The 27,410-nt window shown below is 35.5% G+C and overlaps 1 protein-coding gene across 5 annotated transcripts in view; it reads right to left on the bottom strand.

Annotated features, from left to right (window-relative positions):
• ptprua (protein tyrosine phosphatase receptor type Ua) overlaps positions 1-27,410 on the bottom strand; it is a 575,321-nt gene that overhangs the window by 126,712 nt on the left and 421,199 nt on the right. For all 5 annotated transcript variants that reach the window (XM_030147519.1, XM_030147516.1, XM_030147518.1 and 2 more), the window contains exon 13: positions 21,254-21,290. In XM_030147519.1, coding sequence (XP_030003379.1) covers positions 21,254-21,290 — 37 coding nt within the window. The remainder of the gene's footprint in view (positions 1-21,253; positions 21,291-27,410) is intronic.

Below are 27,410 nucleotides of genomic sequence, written 5' to 3' on the forward strand. Positions count from 1 at the left end.
CGACTGCCGAATTCATTGCCAACTCTTTTAAGAATCGATTTGGATTAGTTTAATCGATTTGTTGTTAGAGCACTATTTGTTAGTAACCCTTGTAACTTAATCACATGATAAAATGGTGAACCTCAAGACATGTTTGCAGAACCGGGTCCTTTGACAGTCCTCTTAGTTTAAGCTCTGGATAAAAACATTTCATTTCTGTTCACTAAACAGAGGCTGTCAATTGTACGTGTTAGCATAAGCTCATACAGTAGACGCCAAAACCTTTGTTAGCCCTGAAATAATATTTTTTTGGTCCTTAACCCTTTCATGCATCGTGGTCACTACAGTGGACAGTTATTCTGCAGCTGTTCTCTTGTATATTCCTGGATTTTGTTGTTTTAATTCCATATCAGCCGTTTATGCATCATCCCATACACTGCAATTCATACTGTTAATATAACTTTGCTGTTCTTGATAAACCTGATCTGCAGTAACATGTTTTAGTGTAAATCAATTGTTAATTGTTAGACTGTAATTACCTTTTTTTTGTTTTTTTGTTATTTTTTATGCAAAAAGGTTTTTTTTTTTTTTTTTTTTGCATAATACCTCCGTGAAGTGAGTAGTAACTAGTATTAGAATATGTTAAAATGTGAGAAAACATCATATTAGCAGCAGTTAACAATGTTTTAATTTCATTCTTTTCATATCACTTTCTGCTATTGGGTCAAAACACAGTATTCGAAATCTCTCTGACGGGACATTTTAGAGACAATTTGACAGATTAGTGTTGCTAAATGACCCACATTTTCACTTTTAAATTCATTTTTGCTTTAGTTGGACTATAAGGGATTATCCAAAACAAGGAGCTACTTTATATTGAAATTAATATTGGAATGACAGTCAATTAAAGTTCGCTCTCTGACGGGACATTACTGTGTTTTGACCCTATTGGGTTTTAAATATATCTTTCTTTGCTTCAAAAATTAAATGCATGGTGTAGCTGAGTGGACATTTTTGTAACTACATGGAAAAAAAAAAAAAAAACTCGATCACATTGTGTTTTTTCATGCCTAAGGAGGAATAAAAACACTTCAGACAAAAAAACACTAGACAAAAAATCTTGACAAAGGTTCTCATAATTCATGCATGAAAGGGTTAATGGAGGAATAATTTACAAAAGCAGGTCCAAACAAAGTGAAGATGAGCAGAATGGCTCCTAGAAAAACATCTTAGTATAATATTTCCACAGACAAGTTCAATGGAAGCCAACTGGAGCTTGCATCTTGCAGGCTTTAACAGTATTAAACTTGCCTCAAGACATAGTTGTTGTCTCTTACATATAAAACATGTTTTAAAATAATCCTATCTGGAAATGCACGGTGATCATATCTTCACAGGGCAAATCACCGCCGTGCTTTAAGGACCTCTGCACGCCCTCAAATTCCATTCATGTAATACACACGCAGTTCAGGATACAAACAGCTTGGTGTTGTAAGTCGATCCTGATGGAGTCTCCTAATCCCGGCGTGGTTATTGTAGTACTCCGACAGGATAAGGATCCCGGCTCTGTGGTGTTGCGATTCAGACGAGACGTGGCGGGAAGCGAGGTGTGTTAGAGGTCAGCGCAGATCCAGCTGGAGCTTACACAGCAGAGTCAACGGTAAATAAGATGGTGTATTACCATGCAAAAGCCGTGCTCCGCTTAATCGCTGGGGGCTGCATTAGAATAAAGAGCTTGCTATACTGTGCGAGAAACATTCTGAAAACTATTTCGGTATCACAAATATGAATGTCGGAAAGAGGGAGCGCAGCGTGTTTGGCTTAGTATGGATGCTCTGGTTATCGTACTAAAAAGATACATGTTCTCATTTCAGGCTTCCCTCCCACCCACATGTCACCATCTCAGTGCATTTCTGCCTCCTGTTGCCATCTCAGCTAGCCACGAGCATGAAATCCGCCTCTCTGTGAATCATCAGGACTCCCCGTAGTTTCTTCTCCAAAAGGTGAAAAATTGCTATTAACTATGAATGAATTGAAGGAGTATTATCACACTTCTGGCAGCAGGCTCTTCATTAGCAAAGCCGTCTAACAGATGAGAAAACAAATAAGGCGGGGAAATAAAACCAAAAAATGCACAGAGATAGAATCATTGATGGGTCTCAGGCCTGTCGCTGTGAGTTTGGCAGCACAACCGAATTGGACAACGTCTCTGTATTTTAACAAAGCGATGATGCTTCACGGGGGAGTTATTGCCTTTTGTCTGTGACTGAAAGGAGAAAGAAAAAAAAAAAACAAAAACTGCCTTTACAGTGAGGCAGAATGCTGAGTTTGGTGTGATAAGCTGCAGGATTGGTGGTGACTATAGCTCCTGGCAGACAATACAGTCTGACAGACTTGTCGTAATCACACAAATCATGCTGGGTGAGTCATTCTGCGTTTAGGGCCATATTTAGAAATTGGATATCACTGTAAATTTCATTGCAGCAAAAACTCCAGTAGAGGAAAAAGCAAGGAAATCTACAAGGGTTTAGCACAGCCAGGAATGAAGAACAGGAGGTGTGTTTGATTCTTATTCACTATCACCTCTTTCTGGTCATTAGCAAGGTTATAATAGTTTTGGATTTTTCATTATAGTTTAGTTTTATTTAGTTTTTTTCTTTTTTTTTTGCGCTAATTTAGTTAGTTTTAATTTGTTTTTAGAGCAGGTTTGCTAGTTCTAATTAATTTCGTTTTTTTTTTCTAAATGCTTAGTTTTAGTTTAGTTTTAGTATTAATTTTTGGGGTTTTTTTTTTTAATATCTTTTTTCTTCTGCTGGTTTCTCCCACATTTAGTCTCCATGTTTCCAGGTAGAAGACGACTCTAAACCAGAAGTGACGACAAGTGACGGACCATGATAAGACGAACGTTGTTTATTGCCTATGAACGATGGTAGTTCTAAAATACTTACACTTGTTTTGTCTGTCGGTCTGTCTCACACACACGCGTGCACACACACACACACACGCTATATAATAGAGGTATAGAACCCGGGAGTTGGATGTTTTAAGTATGTAAAGTTTCACTTTCGTTTCACGCCAGTGTTAGTTACGTTAGTTAAAAAACTCCAGTAGAGGAAAAAGCAAGGAAATCTACAAGGGTTTAGCACAGCCAGGAATGAAGAACAGGAGGTGTGTTTGATTCTTATTCACTATCACCTCTTTCTGGTCATTAGCAAGGTTATAATAGTTTTGGATTTTTCATTATAGTTTAGTTTTATTTAGTTTTTTTCTTTTTTTTGCGCTAATTTAGTTAGTTTTAATTCGTTTTTAGAGCAGGTTTGCTAGTTTTAATTAATTTTGTTTTTTTCTAAATGCTTCGTTTTAGTTTAGTTTAAGTATACATTTTTGGGGTTTTTTATATATCTTTTCTCTTCTGCTGCTTTCTCCCACATTTTTATTCTCCATGTTTCCAGGTAGAAGAAGACTCTAAACCAGAAGTGACGACAAGTGACGGACCATGACGTACCGTACGGTGCCAGCAGCTAAAATTGCTCAAGTGAAATAAATCGATTTCATATCAATCTGTTTTAGTTAGTTTTGTAAGCACACAATACAGTTTCAGTTAGTTATCGTTTGTTTGTTTTTTTTAATTATAGTTTTTATTTATTTCAGTTAACGAAAATGTTTTTACAATTCTAGTTTTTGTCATTTCGTTAGTTTTCGTTAACAAAAATAACCTTGGTAATTAGGCCTGTAGTAGCACACATACTGAACTGAACCGTTTCGGTACGCACCGGTTTGGTTTGGTACATAGCTGTACTAAAATGGCACTGTATGATGAGAAAAAGAAAAAGGAACGAAAGAAGCCGTTTGATGCAGAACTTTAACCCTTTCATGCATGAATTGTGAGAACCTTAGTTGTGTGAGTTTTGAGTGTTTTTATTCCTCTTTAGGCATGAAAAAAAAAAAAAAAGCGATTGAAATAGTTTTTTATGAACCTATTTTTTATGGAGTTGCAAAAATGTCTCCTCAGCTGGACACCATGTGTTTAATTTTTGAAGCAAAGAAGTATGTATTTACTGTTACGCTGTGTGAAAACGATGAAATAATTTTAGAAATGTTGTTAATCTGATCTTTTGTCACATTTTAACAAACTCTTAATACTAGTTATTACTCTCTTTATGGAGATTATATGCAAAACACCCCCCCAAAAAATAAATGTTAATGACAGTCTAACAACAATAACAAGCACCTGATTTACACTCAAACATGTTAGTGCAGATCAGGTTTATCAAGAACAGCAAAGTTACAGCGATGGTATGAATTGCAGTGTATGGGATGATGCATAAACGTCCACTGTGTTGGTTGATATGGAACTAAAACAATAAAATCCTTGAAAATACGACAAGAGAACAGTTGTAGAATAGCTGTCCACTGTAGTGACCACTATGCATGAAAGGGTTAAATTTGCACAAGTTCAACAAGGATATATTGAAGGAGTGCACATTAACCTAAAATACGAAATAGCAGCTGCCATAAGGTTAAAAAAAAAACAACAACAAATATGATGTCAACCAGGTAGGAAGAGATTAAAAACCCTCTACCATCATTACAGTCCTGTTTGGGATCAGTTCAGGTTCAGGTGAAAGACAAAAACAGGGAAAGAGACGATGATAAGACGAACATTGTTTATCGCCTATGAACGACGGTAGTTCGAAAACACTTACACTTGTTTTGTCTGTCTCACACACACACGCTATATAATAGAGGCATAGAACCCGGGAATTGGACGTTGAAAGTATGTAAAATTTCACTTTTGTTTCACGCCAGCGTTAGTTACGTTAGTTATGGACCGCACCCCTGCAAATATAACTGCGCCCGCTCCAACAAACCCCCCCCCAGTGTTTTTCACAAATCACACCCTGCACACACACACACACACACACAAAGTAGCCATTTTGTAATATTTTATTTATTCTATTTTCTATTTGATTTATAGCAGCAGATTTATATTATTCCTATTTTTCTATATTCTATTGTCTCCAAAAATTGGGGGAAAATGTTCAAAAATTCATAATAAATGCATTAAATATATTTTGAGGGGTTTTCTTTCTTCCTGTACCGAACCGAAAAAACCCGAACCATTGCTTTCAAAACTGAAACTGAAAAGTTTGTGTACCATTACAGACCTACTGGTAATATATCAGTTTGCTCTTATTTTAAGTAAAAAAAATAATAACAGAAAGAGAATCCACTGTAGTAGCCAACACAATAAAAACAGCCTGTTCCTAATGAAGGCTTCAAAGCTGACAGACATGCTACGCTGCTGCAATTTTCCTGTTTCTATTCTCTAATACATTCACAATTCTCCATTTCTGATATTACTGTGCAGAGACTGGGTAAAAAAAAATCCTATTTTATCTTTCAACTGTTCTTAATTCTGAACAACAGTGACTGACATTAACAGCCAACCCCTTAAGATGTGTTTTATTCATAGTGGAAATGGAGTGACCACAAATTCTGACATGAAAGAACTGTTATTTAGTATTAAAATGTATTACTAAAAAAAAAAAAGGGAGAAAAATTGACAGGACTTTAAAAAGTTCTACTACAAAAGGCTAATTAAGGGTTTCATTTTACCTCACGTCTTTTTTGTAATAATTTTTTCAGAGGTGAGTTTTGAAAGAAAATATTGTGTAACCCAGAAAATTCAACAAAAGATTTGGCCTTTTTGTAAAATGCATTCGCTCAAAATGGATGAACAGCCGTCGACAAAAGACAACTTTAACAGATGTGGAGCAGTGTTTCTTTGTCAAGGCGAGTATTTGGGGTAAGTTATGTGTGCAAGCTTTGTACATGGAATTTTACATTTGGGACATTTTTCCGTCAGCCTTTATTTTATTTATTTATTTATTTATTTTTTCAGATTTTCACTATCACAATTGTAGGCGATGACAAACTGGCAAAACAGATGTGTGATGTTCCACCAGCTGTTGGTTCAATACTGAGACAGCTAAAAAAAAAAAAACCCAAAAAAACCAAGTAGATTTTCATATTTTTATGTAGGAAATACATTTGCAAACATGAAAACTGAAAGCATTTTGACATTTGAGTCAAAGACAACGTTAAATAAACCCATAAAGACCCAGTGTTACTTTTGTGGCAGTTCCCATATGAATTTTCTCTCTATTTAACCTTTTTTAAGTGATTTATCACCATTTATTACACTGGTCAACAACAAATTTATTGTTTAAGTTTTTTGAGCTGATTTAGGATAATTTTGGTGTGCTGAATCCAAAAATCACATTAATTTTGCTCAATCAGGTCAACTTTCTGAACTATGCTACATATTGGCTTTTTAACATTTTTGCTTACATTTATGGGCATTTTCACATCATATGATACAAAATTCTTTCATATTTCTTGCAATAAACGAGTTCTGAAGATTTTACTTTTGCCAATTTATGATTAATGTTTTTTTTTAATATTACAGGTGAATGAAATGGCTTCGACTAGAAGATCTTGCAAAAATAAGCCTGACGTATTCTGCTACATCTGCGGTGAATACACCATTGTACCTAACAGGAATCAAGTCACAAGTTTCATAAAGTGTGCTTACCAATCTTATTTTGGTATTAATTATTATATTTTGTGAGAAGATCAAATTTTTCAAAATCAAATGAGCAAAAAAACCTGACCTGATTGAGAAAAACAGATGTCATTTTTTGATTTAGCGGTGCAAAATGATCCTAATTCAGTTGAAAAAACCTAGACAACTTGCAAAAAACACTTTTTTGTAACCCCGTGTTCTCATATTATCCTCTGTGTTTTGCTTTTTATCCAGTGTAAATCAGGTATTTTCCCATGTTTAATTCACTGACCACATAGACGTTCATAAAAGCTCAGATTAAAGTTGAAGAAAAGTGAAGAAAAAGTGACTTTTTCAACAAAATATATCATAAACTGTATATAAACTAAATGTCTCCATCCATTGTCATTCATCCAACTCCATGGGTTTTACTGGTGAATCAATGTTGTAGAAGATGACGGTGTTTCCATGGTAACTACGGAGCCTCTGAACGTCCAAATGGGTCATATCTGATGACCATGAAAAGATGACAAACTGTATTTTACACCAATTATTTACATGTATTGACAGGATTAGTGGATCAAAATGTATTTAACATTTTAGATCTGTAGATGATTTTAGTTGTCATTGGCTGTTTGGGTCTTTTTTTTAAAAATAATTTTATTGATCATCAATTTAATCATTTAATAGTGTTAGTTACTGTACTAGTTAATTTCCAAGCAGGAAAGGAAGAGAATGAATTGCAAAAGTCAAAGCTAAAGAATAGGGAAGAAAAAACACTAAACTAAACTAAACTAAACAACAAAAGAAAAAAAACATATAGACCCCCCCACACACACACACTGCCATTCTATTGTTTTAACAGTGCGATACAGATGTGAGAGCGAACGAATAATGGATCAATAATATAAAGTGCTTTGCGTGCCTTTAAAGCGCTATATAAATCTATTCCATTATTATTATTATTATTATTATTATTATTATTATTATTATTAGTAGTAGTAGTAGTAGTAGTAGTATTCTTAGATGTCCACCTACACATAAAAATATTCTTTTTCAATTGCAATTGTGGCATCATTTCTTTCATTTAGTACATTTATCTCAGTCTTTCAGTCCATTGTTGTACTGAGGGGAGTTGATTCTTCTTCAGGTGTTTGAATCTTTATGGGTTAAGTTTTAGTTTGATTTTGCTTTTTGAATGAAGTCTTATTATTTCAAAATAAAACGTTTTTTTTTACACAATCTTTTTGAGATTTAATCGATTTTCATTGCTATTTCATTCATTTAATCATTTAACCTTCATATAGCGAATGTAACTGTTTTCTCTATAACTGATACGTTACTGTGTTTGTTTCACATTAGAACAGTGTTCTTCAACCTTGGGGTCGGGACCCCACTTGGGGTCGCCTGGAATTCAAATGGGGTCGCCTGAAATTTCTAGTAATTGATAAAAAATGGAAATAAAAACTTACTAATAAAAAATATATGGTGAGTTGAGAGAGACAATCCCAATCCATAACAGACATGACAAACTGAAGCTGAAACTGAAGCACTGTGGTACTGTTTATTTGTCAAATGTTCATTGTGGTCAGTTTCAGATGCTGCAGCTCTTTCATAATTCATAGTTTGAGTTCTTGTTTGTTCAGTATTAATTGTCAGTCTTGTAAATCCAAGCTGGACTGACTGTACATATCCTGACCAAGGAAAATCAAATTCTCACTTTGTGCAGTAATCTACACCTGGCTTTTCTGCCTCCGTCCATGTAGACTAAATGTGTCTAAAATTAACGTTTATTTGCAACAAAAGTTTGGAAAATTTGCAAAAAAAAAGTCTCCATTTTGAATGTCTGGGGTCGCCAGACATTTGTGATGTTAAAATGGGGTCACGAGCCATAAAAGGCTGGGAACCACTGGATTAGAAGCTTGTGATTCCAAACCTTTTACATCTCAAGCAAAAAAAACACCATTTCAGTGACTTCACACAATCCAAATTTACAAAAATACATCATAACTTGCATTATATCGATAACATCTTACATGTTTTATATCATTTTCATCACATGTTGCATGTTGTCTGTTTTGTGTCATTTTCATCTTCATCCCACAAGGCTTTGATATCAAAATGTATAAATTCTACCAGAGGACACTCATTGTATTTTAACCCTTTCATGCATAGTGGTCACTACAGTGGACGGCTATTCTCCAGCTGTTCTCTTGTATATTCATGGGTTTTGTTGTTTTAGTTCATATCAGCCAACACAGTGGATGCTTATACATCATCCCATACACTGCAATTCATCCCATTACTATAACTTTGCTGTTCTTGATAAACCTGATCTGCAGTAACATGTTTTAGTGTAAATCAATTGTTATTTGTTAGACAAAAAGTTTTGTTTTGGTTTTTTTTTTTTTGCATATTACCTCCATGAAGTGAGTAATAACTAGCAGTAGAATATGTTAAAATGTGAGAAATCAGATTAGTAGGACTAAAATCTTTTCATTTGTTTTTATCTCACTTTCTGATGTTGGGTTTTAAACATGTTTCTTTACTTCAAAAATTAAGCGCATGGACATTTTTGTAACTTCATTAAAAAAAAAAAAGAAAAAAAACTCAGTTGCTTTTTTTTCATGCCTAAGGGGGGATAAAAACAAGTAGAAAGAAAAAAATCTTGACTATGGTTGTCATAATTCGTGCATGAAAGGGTTAATTAAGCAACTTATTTCATATGCACATATTATTGCTTTACATTTTCCAGTTGGCGACCCAGTAAAAACAGCTGTACAGCTCTGTAAGTGTGGGAAACACAGGCTTTGATAGAAGAGGATTGGTTTTCACTGGGAGTTTATTGATTTAACACCAAAAGAAAACAACAACTGCTGCATCTAATTATCCGACAAAAGTATCTGCTGACCAGAGCAGCGAAGTGATAGGTGTGTTGCAAATATACAGTACATTATTGTGCATAATTTAAGTTTTTTTTTTTCTTTTCTTTTCACATCTGCAAAGAGCTGAGTCAAATTACTAATGAGGACATCCAAAGGAGGACAAAAACTACTCCTAGGAAACCAAGCATTTTTTTTACTTCCTAAACTAAAGCACACACTAAGCAGGATTATGGAAAGAACTACTGAGCCAGTGAAAACCTGGTATAAGGGCATGGGCTACGGATGAACGCAGTACCTTTTGAAGCTGTCCCATAAAAAAAAAAAGAAAAAAAAAGGGGGGCAGAGCATGGATATGTTTTCTAATACTGCATGGGTTGAGATACAGGACTTTGGTTGACAGCTATGTATGTGTTCAAGCTCTTAAAGCTGCAGTACTTAATAGTCTGGACCAGGGGTGTCAAACATGCGGCCCGGGGGCCAAAACCAGCCCACCAAAGGGTCCAAATCGGCCCGCAGGATGAATTAGTGAAATACAAAACTTACACTGAAGAAATTCACAATCAAGGATGTTAAAATAATTATAGATCAATTCAATCTAAAGTGGGTCAGACCAGTAAAATACTACCAAAATAAACTATGAATAATGAAAACCACATTAAAAAAAAAAAAAAAAAAAAAGTAAAATTACACAAAAAATGTTACATTTACAGACTAGCCTTCGATAAAAAATGTGAACAACCTGAACAAATATAAACAATCTGAAATGTCTTAAGAGAAATAAGTGTAATTGCACTAATATTCTGTCTGTTATTAAACGTTTTGTGTATTTGTAGATCCGCTGTCATCTGTAAGTTGTAATGAACATGTAAAAATGAGAAGCTGAGGCCAAATAATGGCATAAATTGTTAAAATTGCACTTTTTTTTTCCTAATAAATTTCATTTTGTTCATGATTGTTCATGCTTTTCCAATTTTTTTTAAAGGACAGTTTGTAGATGTAAAAATTTTGATAATATAATTTTACTTTTTTCACTCTAAAACATAGACGTTAGACATACAAATTTTGGAATTGATATTATTTATATATTCTTATGTTATTATTTTAATGATCCAGCCCACTTCAGGTCATTTTTGGACTGTATGTGGCCCCAGAACACACCCCTGGTCTGAACAAAAAAAATCTTTAACCCTTTCATGCATAGTGGTCAGTAGAGTGGACAGCTATTCCAAAGCTGTTCTCCTGTATATTTATGAGGTTTGACGTTTTAGTTGCCGACACAGTGGGACGCTTATACATGATTCCATACACTGTCACCTATTGGCCAGTCTTGGGAAGTGCTTTTTTTTTTTTTTTTTTTTTTTTAACTCAAAACCAAGATGGCTGACAGGAAGTCAGAAAAGCTGAACATCCCAGGGGTATCTTGTAAATCCTTCTATATCAGGACACCTCTGTAGGTAGAAAAAATATGCTAGCATCGAGTAACATCTAAGGATTAATAGTAGTGTTAAAAATTCCAGATATTTATTTCGTATTGGTAGAAATTTGCAGTTAATCAAGTCCACTAAATTGGACACCATGCATTATTGGCTGTATTTCAACTTCAATTCACATCATTAGTGTAACTTTACTGTCCTTGTTAAATCGATTGATCTGCAGTAACATGTTTTAGTGTAAATCAATTGCTAATTGTTCTTAGAGTGTAATTAACAGTTGTTTTTGTTTTTTTGTTTGCATAATATCTCCATTAAGTGAGCATTAGAATATGTTAAAATGTGAGAAAACATCAGATTGGGAGCATTGCAAGTGTTTTATTGCATAGTCTGTCATTTTCTGTTGTTGTTAAACACACATTTCTTTGCTTCAAAAATTTAAAAGTATGGTGGACATTTTGTAACGCCATGAAAAATTGGTTCATAAATAAAATATTAAAATAGCAATTGTTTTTACATACCTAAAGAGCAATAAAACACACTCTTGAAAAAGCTCTCGACTAAGATTCTCATAATTCATGCATGAAAGGGTTAATTACCTTTCAGCGTTGTATGATTTAAGTGGTCTAAGAGGAGAAGAGACTTGTGCATCTGCTCCTTACTTGCGTTTTCAGGCTATGGACAAACTGTCTTGTAATGCAGATTTAACCAGAGCTCACAATGCATCAAGTGTATCTGCTTTACACTGGCAACCTGTCAAACTCCATATTGATTTTAAATTGTAGTTTTGACTTTTTACAGCAGTACATGGACGAGTCCCACAATACATCTGTGATCTTTTAACACCACGCTTTTCGGGTCGATCACTCAGGTCTTTCGGTCAGAATCATCTGTCGGAGCCTAAAACATGTTATAAAACCAGAGGTGACCTGTCATTCCAGTCTGTCGCTCCTCATTTGTGGAAAATCTGACCGACTCTATGGAGTCTCTTAAAAAAACAGTTGAAGATATTGTTATTTAGACAGGCTTTTTTAGTCAAGTAGTTTATGTTATTTTAATGTGATGTATTTTTAAAATGTGTTATTTTAATTACCTCCACCAAGGAATGGCGAAAGTTATGTTTTCATCAGGGGCTTGTCTGCTTGTTTTTTTGTCTGTTAGCAAGATAAGTCAAAAAGTTATGGACGGATTTTGATGACATTTTCAGGAAATGTTGATACTGGCACAAGGAACAAATGATTACATTTTGGTGGTGATTTGGGGGGGGGGGGGGGGGGGGGGTGTTTTTCTAGTTACTCTATGTTTTATGCCACTCTGCACTTGTTATTGTCAAGCAATTTGCGATTTTATCTGTGAAAAGTGCTATAGAAATAGAGTTTACTTACTTACATACACACTATTTTGGCTATCAGACAGTTAAAGGTCAAGTGTATGATAAATAACTAGAATTACCCATCACCAAAACATAATGTTTTAAATAGCATTAAATTATTACCCCACCCCCCATAGGGGAGGCAAAGGGTTTTGGTTTTGGTTCAGATTGTGTCTTTGTTTGTTAACACTCTAGCAGCAAAACTATTGGGTAAATTCATACCAAATTTGGTTTATAGATTGCCAGTGACTGAGAATAGATCTAACTAAATTTTGGGAAAAGTAGGTCAAAGTTTCAATTTTTTATTAATTTTTTAAATATTTTTTTTTTCCCATTTACTTATAATGGGAAAAATTTCACATGTCTGTAGCAGCAAAACTATTGGTTGAATTCACACCAAACTGACTTTATAGATTGCCAGTGACTCAGAATAGATTTCATTACATTTTGGGAACAGTAGGTCAAAGTTCAAATTTTTAATGAATTTTAAAATCTTCCCATTTACTTATAATGGGTGAAATATGTATGAGGGGTGGGGCTTGTTGTGCCCGGCACCACTTGTTGGGCTTGATGTTCATATCTATAACCAATGCTACCAATTTAGCACATATTATGTTAGATTTTTGTTTGTTTATTTGTTTTTATTATAATCAGATATATTTACTCCAGTAGCAAACTTTTTTTTTTTTTTTATTGTCCAGTGTTGTTGAAAAGTAACATTTTGGAATAAGGGTTGGATGTCAATGTACACTATTGTCCATAAAGTTGGAATAATCTTGTTTTTAGACACATTCTTCTTTTTATCCCTATTTATACAAATCAGTACTACCCTTAACCAAAGTAATTGATTACATATTGCCGCGTTTCCACTACGTGGAACCAACTCGGCTCGGCTCGACTCAGTATTCCTGTAGACCATTTCCATTACAGGATACTACAGACTTTACATTACCTGGTCGTCATAGCGATGCGGCGCGTTATTTCCGTGTCGTCTGTTCAGAGAGTTGCTGATAAACTCGCTCATTGCATGTTGCCTTGTCTGAGTTTTTACATCGGCCACCAAAGACTGAATCTCCTCGACTGACCGTGGTGTAGTTTTGGGCTGTTATCATGTGGATTAATGTACCGCTATACAGGGGTTGGACAAAATAATGGAAACACCTTCACCTCAAGATGATAATGCCCCAATCCATACAGCTAGAATTGTTAAAGAATGGCATGAGGAACATTCTGATGAAGTTGAGCATCTCGTATGGCCGGCACAGTCCCCAGACCTCAACATTATTGAGCATTTATGGTCAGTTTTAGAGATTCAAGTAAGACGTCAATTTCCACCGCCGTCGTCTCTAAAAGAGTTGGAGGGTATTCTAACAGAAGAATGGCTTAAAATTCCTTTGGAAACAATTCACAAGTTGTATGAATCAATACCTTGGAGAATTGAGGCTGTAATTGCCGCAAAAGGCGGACCTACACCATATTAAATTATATTTTGTTGATGTTTTAAGGTGTTTCCATTATTTTGTCCAACCCCTGTATTTACTGTCAACTTCCAAATCTGTTTTTTGTAAAACGGTGGGTCACAGAGAAAACTGTCTGACCAATCAGTGGTCTGCTGTGTTATATGTCACGGTTTAGTATCGCTTGGAACCTCGGTGGAGGTGATACCAAAAAAGTACCGGGTACCAGATTCCAGGTCCATTTTCTTAATGGAAACGCAAAAAGACCGAGTCGAGTCGACTAGTTCCATTTTATGTATCAACAATAAATCACATTGTCACAATCCTTTCATGAGAAGAGCTAAAAATATTTCATTCCAACTTTATGGGAAAGAGTATAGATTTATTTAGCAAAATAGAAGTTTTGAAGTGAACTTTCAACAAAATACAGCGTTTATGAAAAAAATAATAAGGATGACCAAAAGTAAAATGAATAATTTATTTTGCTTTTGTTAAATAAAATATGTGTATTCAACGCGCAGGTTAATTACATATTTAAAGGTAGACGTGTCAAAAATTCACTGTGAGTTTGATGCTTTAAATTAGCCGAAATGAAGCAAATAAAACAAACAAAAAAAAAAAAACAATCTCCTGATGTGGGAGAACAACAAATATTTCAACCCATTATTTTGTAATGATCATGTTTCTATTGTTCAGCTAATTCTGCCCGTAACTCATGTAAGGACACAAAAACAAAGAGAGCCTGTGGGTGGCATGGAGAGCTCACATTCGCCCACCTCTGCGGCTCCTCGGCCAGGTGCTGGGCTCAACACACCTGGCAGCATCTGCGTGTGGGAAGCAGCCAGGAACAGTCTGAACAGGACCTGTGTGTGCCATGTCTGAGGGGAACACAGTAACATGGACCACCTCGGGGATGGGGGGTGGGGGGGGGTGGGGGGCGGTAACCATGTCTCACATCGTCCTATATGCACGATTCCAGTAACAATAGTCTCTTATAATCTATGCGTTGCAGCCCACCTCCCTCCATTTACGCCAGCAGACAATAGCAGATTCTTTGATGTCATCACGCTTTCAGATAAGAAAGAGTTCACGGAGAGGAAACCAATTTAACTGCCACCTTTCTCGAGAGCACTACAAACTTCAGACATAATTCAGTAGGGAGGAAGGGGGGAACAACTCCATTTCACCTCCTGTCTCTCTCCTTTCTCCCCTATTGTTTGAACTGAGAGCCTTCTATCTGGGTCTGTCTCTCAAGTAAACACTTCTGGTCGCATCCTCTCTCAGGGAGAAAAAAGGAAATGAGAAAAAAAAAAAAAAAAGAGATACCTCACCGCATTCTGGATTTCAAAGCCATCAGAGCCCAATAGGAAAGGGGGGGGGGTTGCCAAAATGTCAGTGTCAGTGATTCAAGAAGCTATAAGAACATGGGTGCAGTGTTTGCTTTCACCTTTCAAAATGGGTGTCTCTGTTGAAGGGAGATTGGCATGGGCTTCCACCCCGCTAGCACCCAAAACAACACTAAGTCGGTGTCAAATCCCCCCAAAGCAGCCGCCTGATCCAGGATAAATGTCGACGTCTCTGACACGCACCCCGCGCCGCAAAACTCCAAACCGCTGCAACACCCGACGAAACTCCGACAGGGGTTATGATTGCACAGAGATTTGCAGTTTCCACTTGTTCAGCATTATGTAAGCAACGTATACAGACAACCGGTGGCCTCTGTTTCACCCCATATCCACTGACAGCATTGTATTTTAAGAACCTGCATCTTATTTACATCATCTCATTACAGTCGGTAAATAAGCCATTATTCAGCAGTTTAATTTTCTTAGAACGATAACGCAAGACACGGTTTCACAAAGCAATTTCTATAAGCAGACAAATCTCCAATAGAGTCTTATTGTCGGAATTACAATAGAATAATCATTTGTTTTAACTGCAAAAGTCCATGAAGTGCATGAAGTGTAATTCCTCTGCAGATATTCACTGTGTTCACCTGCTTGTGCAAATGCAACTGTATTGTTGATACAGATGACTAGCCAGTGGATCCTAATTTACCTTAACACTTGAATGTAGTTAGGTGCTTCTACAGGGTGGGGAAGCAAAATTTACAATATTTTGAGGCAGGGATTGAAAGACAGTGTATGACCAATTAGTTTATTAAAAGTCATGAGAATTTATTTGCCACAAGAAAATTTACATAATAGAAAATGTTTTTATTCTATGTGTCCTCCTTCTTTCTCAATAACTGCCTTCACACGCTTCCTGAAACTTGCGCAAGTGTTCCTCAAATATTGGGGTGACAACTTCTCCCATTCTTCTTTAATAGTATCTTCCAGACTTTCTGGTAATAGTTTTGCTCATAGTCATTCTCTTCTTTCCATTATAAACAGTCTTTATGGACACTCCAACTATTTTTGAAATCTCCTTTGGTGTGACGAGTGCATTCAGCAAATCACACACTCTTTGACGTTTGCTTTCCTGATTACTCATATGGGCAAAAGTTTCTGAAAAGGCATGGATAATAGTGTTAAGTATGATTATGACATCAATATATGTTTGCTTTCAAAACAATTGACATAGTGCATGCTGAGAAAAAAACACAACAAAATGTTCATTGTAAATTTTGCTTCCCCACCCTGTATGAAACTGGGTTCATTTTAGTATCTGGCATTTTACCAGCTTTTTAGACCCAATAATAAATCTTCCATCCAAATCGTCTTAGTTGAGGTTCCACGTACGGACTAATTCAATCTCAAGTGGGTCAGATCTGTAAAATCCTATCATAATAACCTTGAAATACTCACAACTCTTTGTAAATTTAAACATTTTCATGTAATTTTACTGTATTTACACCAAAACAAACTATCATTTCACAAAAAATGCAAATAACCTGAACAAATATTGGCAACCTTAAGAGAAGTCAGTAGAATTTTAACAATATTCTGCCTGTTACTAAATGTTTTGTGTATTTGGGTGCTTCTTTGAAACTAGGTTCATTTTGGTATCTGGTACTTTTTCAGCTTTTTAGACCCAATAATAAAAGACAAATTTAGACATATTTCCCCCCAGGATGTACCTAATGAAGACCTCAGATAAATGCAAAAAAAAAAAATAAAAAATTATACTCTTGCTCTGAGCCATCCCAAAATTAAATTAATGAATTTTGAATAAAATGTTGGGGCCAAAAATAGGACCAGAATTGAGACAGGAAAAGCTACCTAGGTGTCAATGCATTTAATCTGGAAAACATGGCTGTAAATGGTCATATATACCGCTATAAATAAAGACACTGTGTTAAATTTAAAGATCCTAGTGGTTTTTCTAATCCAGACATGTGGGTTTTTCATGACTCTCAGTCTCATTCCAGGTTTTGTATGTAACCCATCATGTCCACTTAAGTTACATGCAGAACCTGCCCATTTAAACACAAATAAATCACCAGTGATTTTGCAACAGTGATCATTTTTGTGAAACACTCTACCTTGCATAATTAGTTAAATTCCCAAAATGTACCTGTGAGAGAAAAAAGATATTCAAAAAAATAGTAATGCGTAATTTTCGTGTCCTTTTGACCTTGTTACACGCAGATTTTTGTATTAAATATAATGCAAAATAATATAAAAATGTGTTTTATCTGAAAAATTGTTTCTCTTTTATCTCAGTAAATATTCATTTTTAAAATAGACCCAAAGTGCTTCCAAACTTGCTTCATAACATTAGTCTACAATCTGGTTTGAAGTTTTAGACCCCATGTCCTGTTTTTAGGGACCAGTTTCATAGAAGCACCCAGATACTGCAAGAATATCATTAGTGACTTGGCAAAATAAATGTAACGCATACTAAAGCAAATAAAAATGGGCTTTTATGTCAATTGCAGTATTTTCCAACATTTAGTAGCTTGTAAACAATGGGCGAATTATACGTACGAGCGTATCATGTGACTAAAACAGACAAAAAAGAAAACATGGAACACCTAAAAGCACTGTTTTTGGCAGAACTTGGTAAGAACTTAAGTGATTTTGGTTATTATCAAGAAAACATGGAAAATGGCTAGCTATCAACTCTGAAATTAAACTGTTATGAGCTATTTTTTGTTGTTATCATTATATTTGTCCAAACAAATGCACCTTTAGTCGTACCAGTCATTAAAATGAACAAGAAATTGAAGAAAACAAGAGGTGGTCTAATATTGTTTTCCGTGATTGTATTGTCATTAATATCAGTTGGAGAGTCTTTCGTTCTTCTAACTGGTTGCATTCACCGTTTTATATCATACAATGCTTATGCAATATAACACTAAATATTGCAACATTTATTTCTATCCAGAGTTGTGTAGAAGGTCTATTACTTATGATTACAGAGTCAGACCATTGTGCATCCCAAAGAGTCTCAATGGGGTTCATGTCTGGACTCTGTTGTGGTCAATCCATGTGAAAATGATGTCTCATGTTCCCTCTCACAATCTGATCCTGATGAATTCTGGCATTGTCATCTTGGAATATGTCTGTGTCATCAGCGAAAAAAAAAACAAAAAAAAAAAAACACTGATGTTCAGACCTGCTCATTCAGTATATTCAGGTTCAGCTGACCTCATGTTTTGGACACATAATGATGCTGAGCCGTGACCTGACCAACTGAACCAACCCCAGATCATTATGCTGACCCCACAGGCTTGTACTGTGGGCATTAGGCATAATGCACCCATCACTCTGGAACAGGGTCAATCTGGACTCATCAGACCACATGACCTTTTTTCCATTGAAACACAGTCTGATCTTTATGCTCTTTGGCAAATGGATGGTTGTTTTACTTGTTTAAAATAACTTGTTTCTTGCTGAAACATCTTAATCACTGTAGTAATTACCCAATGGATGGCTCTTACCTATTTCATTAGTTAAATCCAGGTGTTTTTTTAGGGTGGCAGTGTATTACCAGCATACTCTGCACCAGGGGTGTCAAACTCATTTTCTTCCGGGGGCCACATTCAGCCCAATTTAATCTGAAGTGGGCCAGACCAGTCAAATAATAGCATGATAGCCAATAAACTCCAAATTGTTTTAGTGCAAAAAACAACATTCAGTTATGCCAGTATTGACATTTACAAACTATCCAAACAAAAAGGATGTGAATAACCTGAAAAAAAATGGAATTTGTTAAGAAATATAAGTACAATTTTATCAACATTAAGCCTCGACTTATCATTTATACATATGCATTACAGATCAGATCTACAAAGGCACAAAACATTTAATAACAGGCAAAATATTTACACTTAATTTTCTTTAGACATTTTCTGGTTGTTCAGGTTATTCACATTTTATTGTTAAAGGATAGTTTGTTATTGTAAACATTTTCGTAATTTAATGTTTTTTGCACTAAAAGAAAGAGAAAAAATTGGTGTTGTCATAATTTATAGGTTATTATGATATTATTTTTGAGTTTGATGCCCTAACTTGTACTTTACAACTTCATCCGGCGGCCCGATTGGAACCTTTGGCGGGCCGGTTTTGGCCCCCGGGCCGCATGTTTGACACCTGTGCCCTACACTTATTTTACATTTGTGTTAAATATAATGCTCTAATAAGTGTTAAATTGTGTGTGCTGTGGACAATTATTACAGTCTGAGAGAGTTCATTTATGTTACCAAGGTAAAGCAGAACACAGTGAAAGGTCACAACACTATACAGGGTGTATCACAAAAAACTATACATTTTGAAAAATTACCTCCAGTTCCACATTTAGTCATTTTTGGAATTTCCTTTTATGGATGTCAGTAGGTAGGGGATTGGTGGATATTTGTCCAAATTTACAGACCCAGGTTTTCATGCATGAGTGAGCAGGGGCAAATTACCCAATCCAAGTTAAACAAATTTGCGTGCAGTAGCGGTGGGATTTAAATCCAATCAAAGGTCATGGGAGGGGACAATGGGCATCCATGTTGTTTTCCACAAAATTGCCAGGTTACAGCATTAACACTTTGGCCACCATGTCCGTTTCATTTCTTTACCCATGGCAGCTGTTCCTGTCTTTCAAAGTTAATTCAACTTGTTTAGGCCTGAAAATGTCACTGAGGACAGGACAGGTTAGGGTTACGGTTAGGCTCACTGCCCCTGCTCACTCATGTATGAAAACCTGGGTCTGTAAATTTGGACAAATATCCACCAATCCCCTACCTACTGATGTCCATAAAAGAAAATTCCAAAAATTATCAAATGCGGAACTGGGGATAATTTTTCAAAATGTATAGTTTTTTTTAATACACCCCGTATATATGTATATGTGTGTGTGTGTGTGTGTGTGTGTGTGTGATTAATCAAGCAAGCAATTTGAAGCATAAAAATAGGACCAATGGCCCTGTAGCTTACCAGCCAAATTACAAGTTTTGGGAAATGTATCCAGATGTCATTTCTTATCACCCAGTTCTGTGTATTTATTCTATTACAGAAATAGCCCATGGTTTGGTCATATTCCAATCAGATCTGTAAAAAATTCAAATTCCAACTTGATATCATTGATACTGATTTATTGGATCAATCCACTTCCTATCTGTTATAATGGGGAAATTTGTCAAAGTCACACCAAATCCAGAATCAGATCTGGATGGAAATAATTTCAATACCTTGTGTTGACATCATCATACAGAAGCTGTATACCAAGTTTGAAGTCAATCAGAACTGGAGTTTCGGAGAAAAAGACAATTGAAATGTTTTCCCCATCAGAGCCCATGTTAAATTTTCCATAAGTTCCTGGTTCCAGAAGAAGATCCTGATCAGCATGTGAACATTATGTTTTGGTCATCTCCCCATCAGGGCTGGGCTGTAGAAATTTACACTTGATATCATTTATATTTACTGAGTTATTGCATCGATCCACTTCCTATTCGTTATAATGGGGAAATTTTTCAAAGTGGCACCAAATCCTGAATCAGATCCGGATCCAAATAATTTCACTAACTTTTGTTGACATCATCATAAAGACGCTGTATACCAAGTTTGAAGTCAATCGGAATTGTAGTTTCAGAGAAGAAGACGATTGAAAGTTTTGTAACGGACGACAGATGCCGCTGGATGCCGCATGACGACAACAGCTTACAGTCTATCAGCCGGTAAGCTAAAGAAAATGAATCATTACGCCCATGATTCACAATATTCTCTATTTAATATACTATATTCCAGCCTTTGTTTATTATGCTACAATTAGACACAACTTTGAATCTTAATATCATTTAAATGGATAATATATGTAAATATTCACTGCTGTGTGCAGTAGTCAAGGATATAGAAATTATCTAGAGAGAATAAATGTGACTGTGAACAAATTGGATCATTTTACATGGGGGTATATGGAAACCGACTTATTTGTGGACACTGCCTCATGTATTCCAGAGACTATGGGTTTCGGCACTTCTCTTTTGACGTCACTTCTTTACACGTCAAATCACCACAGAAGTTAGAGGAAGTCATTCATGCTAGTTATGTTTACGATAAATGGATTTTTAGTAAACAGGGGTCTAAATGTTGCATGAAGCACCTTAGAAAATGAAGGAAATATAGTTTTACCTTTGCGAGCAATCCGAATGCAGTTGATTCTGGTCTCCTGTAAGCAAAAGAAAAGGTGGATCATTAATTTTTGCTATAAAGACAAAATGAACAGCAGGTACCATACTAAAAGCTAATTATGAGTCAGCGTGGTCGCATCCAAAACCTTGTGTAATGTGCAACACAGGAGGACATGTGGGTCAAAGTCACCCAGACCTTTGGTATGTGAAGGAAATAATTGAAATTTCCACGTGGATAGACATCTACCTGTGATATCCGAGACCCCTTCACTATGTGAGGTCCATCACCCGGGTCCACTGATTGGCTCCATCCACCCTCCCAAACAGCCACCTCTATCCCGGAGACAGAGGGCCATGTAACCAAATTAAGATTTAAGGAAGTTAAATCAGCCTTTATGGGCAATTATGCTAATCTGTGCTGGGAGATTGGAGTCAAAAACCTTTCACCTAAAACGGTTGCCAAATTACCTTTTTTAATTGGAAATCTGTTTCAAGTGGATTCTCATCTGCGCTCATCTCTTACAGTGACAGATAAGTCATATTTACTCCCATCAAGGGGTTATTAAAGCAGCTGAAGGTAGTATATGTCAGGTGTCATCCTGTCCTCTGTCACACAGCTTTGGCCTTTTACAACAGAAACTCTGGGGCTTGTCAGGGCAAGAGCAATTTAAAGCAACTGAGCTCTCAATCTTGTAAAGATTAAAGAGAGGGGTATACAGTATATGGAACAGTTCACATCATTGAGGTAAGTAACAAAAGCATTTCTCCTGTTAAGTTAAAATGATTGTAGTATAGTGTGGTTGATGCAAATTGGATTGATTGGGGCACTAGTTGCTTTTCCACTGACCCTCAAATTGCACAAATATAACTTGCGCATAAAAATTTGCCTAATGAAAAAAACGACAATTTTGCCAAAACTCTTGTTTTTCGATTAAAGGTTTTTGTGCTGGCAAGAGGTAGTTTTTTCACGCAATTGGTATATCACACGAAACTTCAATGGAAAGACCTTTTTCCGTAACTAGAGTCAAGTGAATTAAAAAAAAAAAAAGGATGTTGACATTTGTTACAAGCGAAGAAGAAGAGTTTTAAAAGAAACATGGTGCGGTATGTATGGACACACCAGGAAACCCAATCATTTTTTCTTATTTAATACATGATAGAGGGGTAATCCTACTATATAATGCACGTTCTGTGTCTGGTGTACGATCGATGTTGCTGCACAGGGGGGCGTTTGTACGTATTTTCCTCAGCCTTCACAGGCCCGATCGCCGCCAAACTCGCCAAATGAATAGAAACATTACCTGACTTTCTACTAGGTACAATTTTATGTCCGTATTCAAATGTTGTGAGGTATGCTGGGCGATTTTAACAGGGTCCCAGCTCACCACAGACCAAGGTTATTATCGTTAACGAAAACTAAGGAAATAACTAAAACTAGAATTGAAAAAACATTTTCGTTAACTGAAATAAATAAAAACTATAATTAAAAGAAAAAAACGATAACTAACTGAAACTGTATTGTGTGTTTACAAAACTAAAATGAATAAAAATGTTGGATAAAATTCCCTTCGTTTTCCTCTTTGTCAATGTCGGATTGATAAGAAAGTGATTTACTTCACTCTAGCAATTTTAGCTGTTGGCACCATTCGACACTTTTTGGTCCATCACTTGTGCTCACTTGTGGTTTCCAGTCGTCTTCTAGTCCCCACTCTAGCTGGAAACATGGAGACTAAAGTTGGGAGAAAGCAGCAGAGTCCTGTCTGGGATTTATGTGAATACGACGCCAAAAATGATAAAAGATGCGACAAAACTAAAACTAAACTAAAACTAAGCATTTAGAAAAAAATGAAAACTAATAAAAACTAGCAAACCTGCTCTAAAAACGAATTAAAACTAACTGAATTAGAGAAAAAAAAGTGAAAACTCAATAAGACTAAACTAGAATGAAAAATCCAAAACTATTAGAACCTTGCCAAAGACTGGGTCCCAACTAACCTCAGACCGGGTCCCAGCTCACCTTGGACCAAGTTCGTGTCCACCACAGACCTTCACAGGCCCAGTCGCTGCCAAACTCGCCAAATGAATAGAAACATTACCTGACTATCTACTAGGCACAATTTTATGTCTGTATTCAAATGTTGTAAGCTGTGCTGGGCGATTTTAGCCACTCATGCTAACGTACAATGGCACCATGGGTACAATGCCGCTAGTATATAATAATAATGAATATATCTGTAAATCAACACGATATTTACGTTTGTCGCCATGTTTATGGAATGATTTCTTGTGTCATCTCGCGATAATAACTAAATAAATCATCGCATTTGTGATTTAATGGAAAAACCGATGTTACGCACTTCTGTTTTTTCAACACTTAGTAAATATCGGTAACGTTTTATGCATACATCCAATAGAAAAGCGACTAGTGATACCACTCATATCAGAAAGTTAATTCATTCATTTTCTGAACCAAATTGTTGAGAGAGAGTGCCAGAGCCTACACCAACGAGTGAAGGGACACCCTGAACATGTTGCTACGTCATCACAATTGAGGGCAACAAAACCAGAAACTAGCTCCGATTTAACAGACAGTATGGACTTAAGTAGATGCAAATCTGGGACCATTACTAGACAACAGATCTCTTGTTGTTTGTATCCCTGCTATCGCTGCCAAATTTCCTGTAGTGAAATGAACAATCGTACACTTGACAAGGACACATATATTTAATAATTTCACATGTCCAGTAATGTGACATGTCCAATATGGAAGCCAATGTGGCATCTACATATGAACTTCTAAGATCCCCAGATCCAATCTGCTGGTTTTAACCTTATATCTTCCAAAGTAACTGCTTACATCTACCCTACACTGTAAAAAAAATCTGTAATTTAACAGAATTTTCACTGTTTATTTTACGGATTTTTCCTGAATTTTTTAGATACGAGAAAATATCAATGAAATGACAAAAATAGACTGTGATTTCACACGTCAAATGTAAAATAACATGAAAAAGCTGTAACTGTGAATAACCATAAAATTTCCATTTTTTAAAATAATTTTTTTTCTTTTTTCACAGAAAAATACAGTTAAAATACATTTGCAAATGTATCGTAATTTCACAAATATTTCTTTTCTATTCATGAGATTAAACTGTTAGTTTAAAGTTTAATACTGTAAAAAAAAAAAAAAAAAACGAGATAAAATTACTGACAATTAACTGTAAAAGAAGTATTTGTTCTGTAAGTTTAACAAGACTTGTTTGTTAATTGACAAATATCTTGTGTAATTACAGGAGGTTTCACAACAAAAATGTTGAATAAATGTGTTTTTGTGAATGCATAACATGTATAAGCACTGATAAACTGTCCAAATACAGTTTTTATCAGTGGATTGTACAACTTAGTCTCACTGAAAATTTATATATATATATATATATATATATATATATATATATATATATATATATATATAATTTAATGGTTTTAATACATGTAAATATTCTTTATTAAACATTAAAAAGTTAAAAAAAAAAAAATAAATTATGTAAAGTTAGGGCAAAAAACTGTATTTTAATTATGGAAAATTACCATATTTTTATGAGATGGTTATTTTCTGTTATTTTACAACATTTTTTGGCACCCCAGCTGCTGGAATAATACCGTTTTTTTCACAGTTTTATTTTTTTTACAGTGTAAAAGTGATTGGATGAGGTTTGTGTTCATTCTCCTGAAAACTCCTGAAGGTCTGGGAAGGGGTTGAAGGCGTAGCGCACCCTGAATGCGTTACCAGTTCATAGCAACACTGACATAATTATGAACAAACATTCCCTCTCACATTCACACCTAATTGGCCAATTTTAGACTGACCAGTTAATTTATTAAGGAGGCAGGACGCTGGAACACCCAGAGAGAGAACGTGCAAACTTTACACACAGGAGTCTTGTTGAAGGTCAAACCGGGACCTTCCTGTTGTGACGTAACAGCGGTAACCCCTACACCACCCCGCTGCCCAGGTTTGTGTTCAAATTCCCACATATATGTAATCAGAAAAGTGATTCCACGGACTGTTAAGTTTCTAATGTACCAGTAATGTAAAAAAGAAGTGAATTCTGCTTTTGCGCACTCATTGTAACTCATTTATGATTAACCAACCCAGTCTTATATCAAAATGTGAAATAGCTACGTTTATCCACAGTGCAAAATGTATCAGTTTCACAATTAGGACCTGAAAATTGTAAAATGTTCACGTTTTTTTTTTAAAAAATTTAATCTCATTCTTTTCCATTGGCCTGCAGATGGGTCATGTGACCACTTGTAGCTAGGATTCTCAAAATAAAAACAGGGCGGTCATTCCTTTCATTCTCAGTGGAAAATGTAGTATTTCGAGATAGTTTGGACATAAAAAAGCATTTTGGGGATATTTCTAGCAAGAAATATACAATGAAATTTCACAATATTCATTCAGTTCTTGTAAATGATCTTTGGTTTGTTTGTTATTACAATGAATATTTCACAAGCAATAATTTCCGGGTTGTCTCACAAAAGAACGCTGGTGCCGAATTCCAGAGTAGAATATATATGTAATCCCCGGCAAGGTTATTATTGTTAACAAAAACTAACGAAATGATGAAAACTAGAATTGAAAAAACATTTTCGTTAACTGAAATAAATAAAACCTATAATTAAAAGAAAAAAACAATAACTAACTGAAACTGTATGGTGTGTTTACAAAACTAACTGAAACGCATAAAAATTATGGATAAAATTCCCTTCGTTTTCGTCTTTTTCAACGTCGGATTGACACGAAAGCAATTTATTTCACTCTAGCAATTTTATCTAGTGGCACCATACTACACTTGACGGTCCGTCACTTGTGGTTTCCAGTCGTCTTCTGGTCCCCACTCTACCTGGAAACATGGAGACGAAAGTTGGTAGAAATCAGCAGAGTCCTGTCTGGGATTTATTTGAATATGACGGAGAAGAAGAGAAAAGATACGACAAAACTAAAATTAATACTGAAACTAAACTAAAACTAAGCATTTAGAAAAAAATGAAGACTAATAAAAACTAGCAAACCTGCTCTAACAACTAATTAAAACTAACTGAATTAGAGGAAAAAAAAGTCAAAACTAAATAAAACTAAACTATAATGAAAAATCCAAAACTATTCTAACCTTGATCCCTGGGGCACAAAAATTCATTTTTTTTTTTTTTGTTTTTTGTTTTTTTTTTAAATTGAACGGAAATCAACAGTTACAGAAACGTTTTAACAGCTCAGATAACCTTTGAATGTAAGGAATAAATACAATAACAAACACATTTCGTCTGGGGCAGCGTCCTTAGCAACGAGCATAGCAACGGCAGAAAACGTAACACTGTAACAATTTTATGCCGAGACGTGAAATATTCATCGTAATAACAAACAAACCAAAGATCATTTACAAGAAATGAAGGAATATTGTGAAATTTCGATGTATATTTCTCGCTAGAAATATCATAAAAATGCTTTTTTATGTTCAAACTATCTTGAAATACTACATTTTCCACTGAGAATGAAAGAAATGACCGCCATGTTTTTATTTTGAGAAGCCTAGCTGCAAGCGGTCATGTGACCAGTCTGCAGGCCAATGGAAAAGAATGGGAAAAAAAAAAAAAAACGTGAACATTTTACAATTTTTAGGCCCTAATTGTGAAACTGAAACATTTTGCACTGTGGATAAACGTAGCTATTTTACATTTTGATATGAGACAAGGTTGGATTAACTTAATTGGTCTGAAAAACTTACATCTTCCAAAACAGTCATAGCATGAGCCGCAGTAGATATTTAATTGACTACCTACATGTTTATATCCCCCCCATTGATTGGAACCTCCCGTTTCAACCAGACTGAAACCTCCTCCTGATTGGGTTGCATCAGGTCAGTCTCTTCTGATTGAGGTGGATGCATGAGGCATTTTTATTCTGACTGGACTGTTATCGCTTTATTAGTGGAATTACGCTCCATGTAAACACAGCTAATGAGATGACATTCTGCTAAGCTGCCGTGATAGAAATGTGATCAGTTGTTAATATAAAATACTGATGAAGGAGGCTTTAAAATGGTAATTTAAATATAATCAGATGGTTGTTCCGCTACAGAAAACTTGTTACTTTGTTA

The sequence above is a fragment of the Sphaeramia orbicularis genome, chromosome 11, assembly GCF_902148855.1.
Source record: "Sphaeramia orbicularis chromosome 11, fSphaOr1.1, whole genome shotgun sequence".
Classification (NCBI taxonomy): Eukaryota; Metazoa; Chordata; class Actinopteri; order Kurtiformes; family Apogonidae; genus Sphaeramia; species Sphaeramia orbicularis.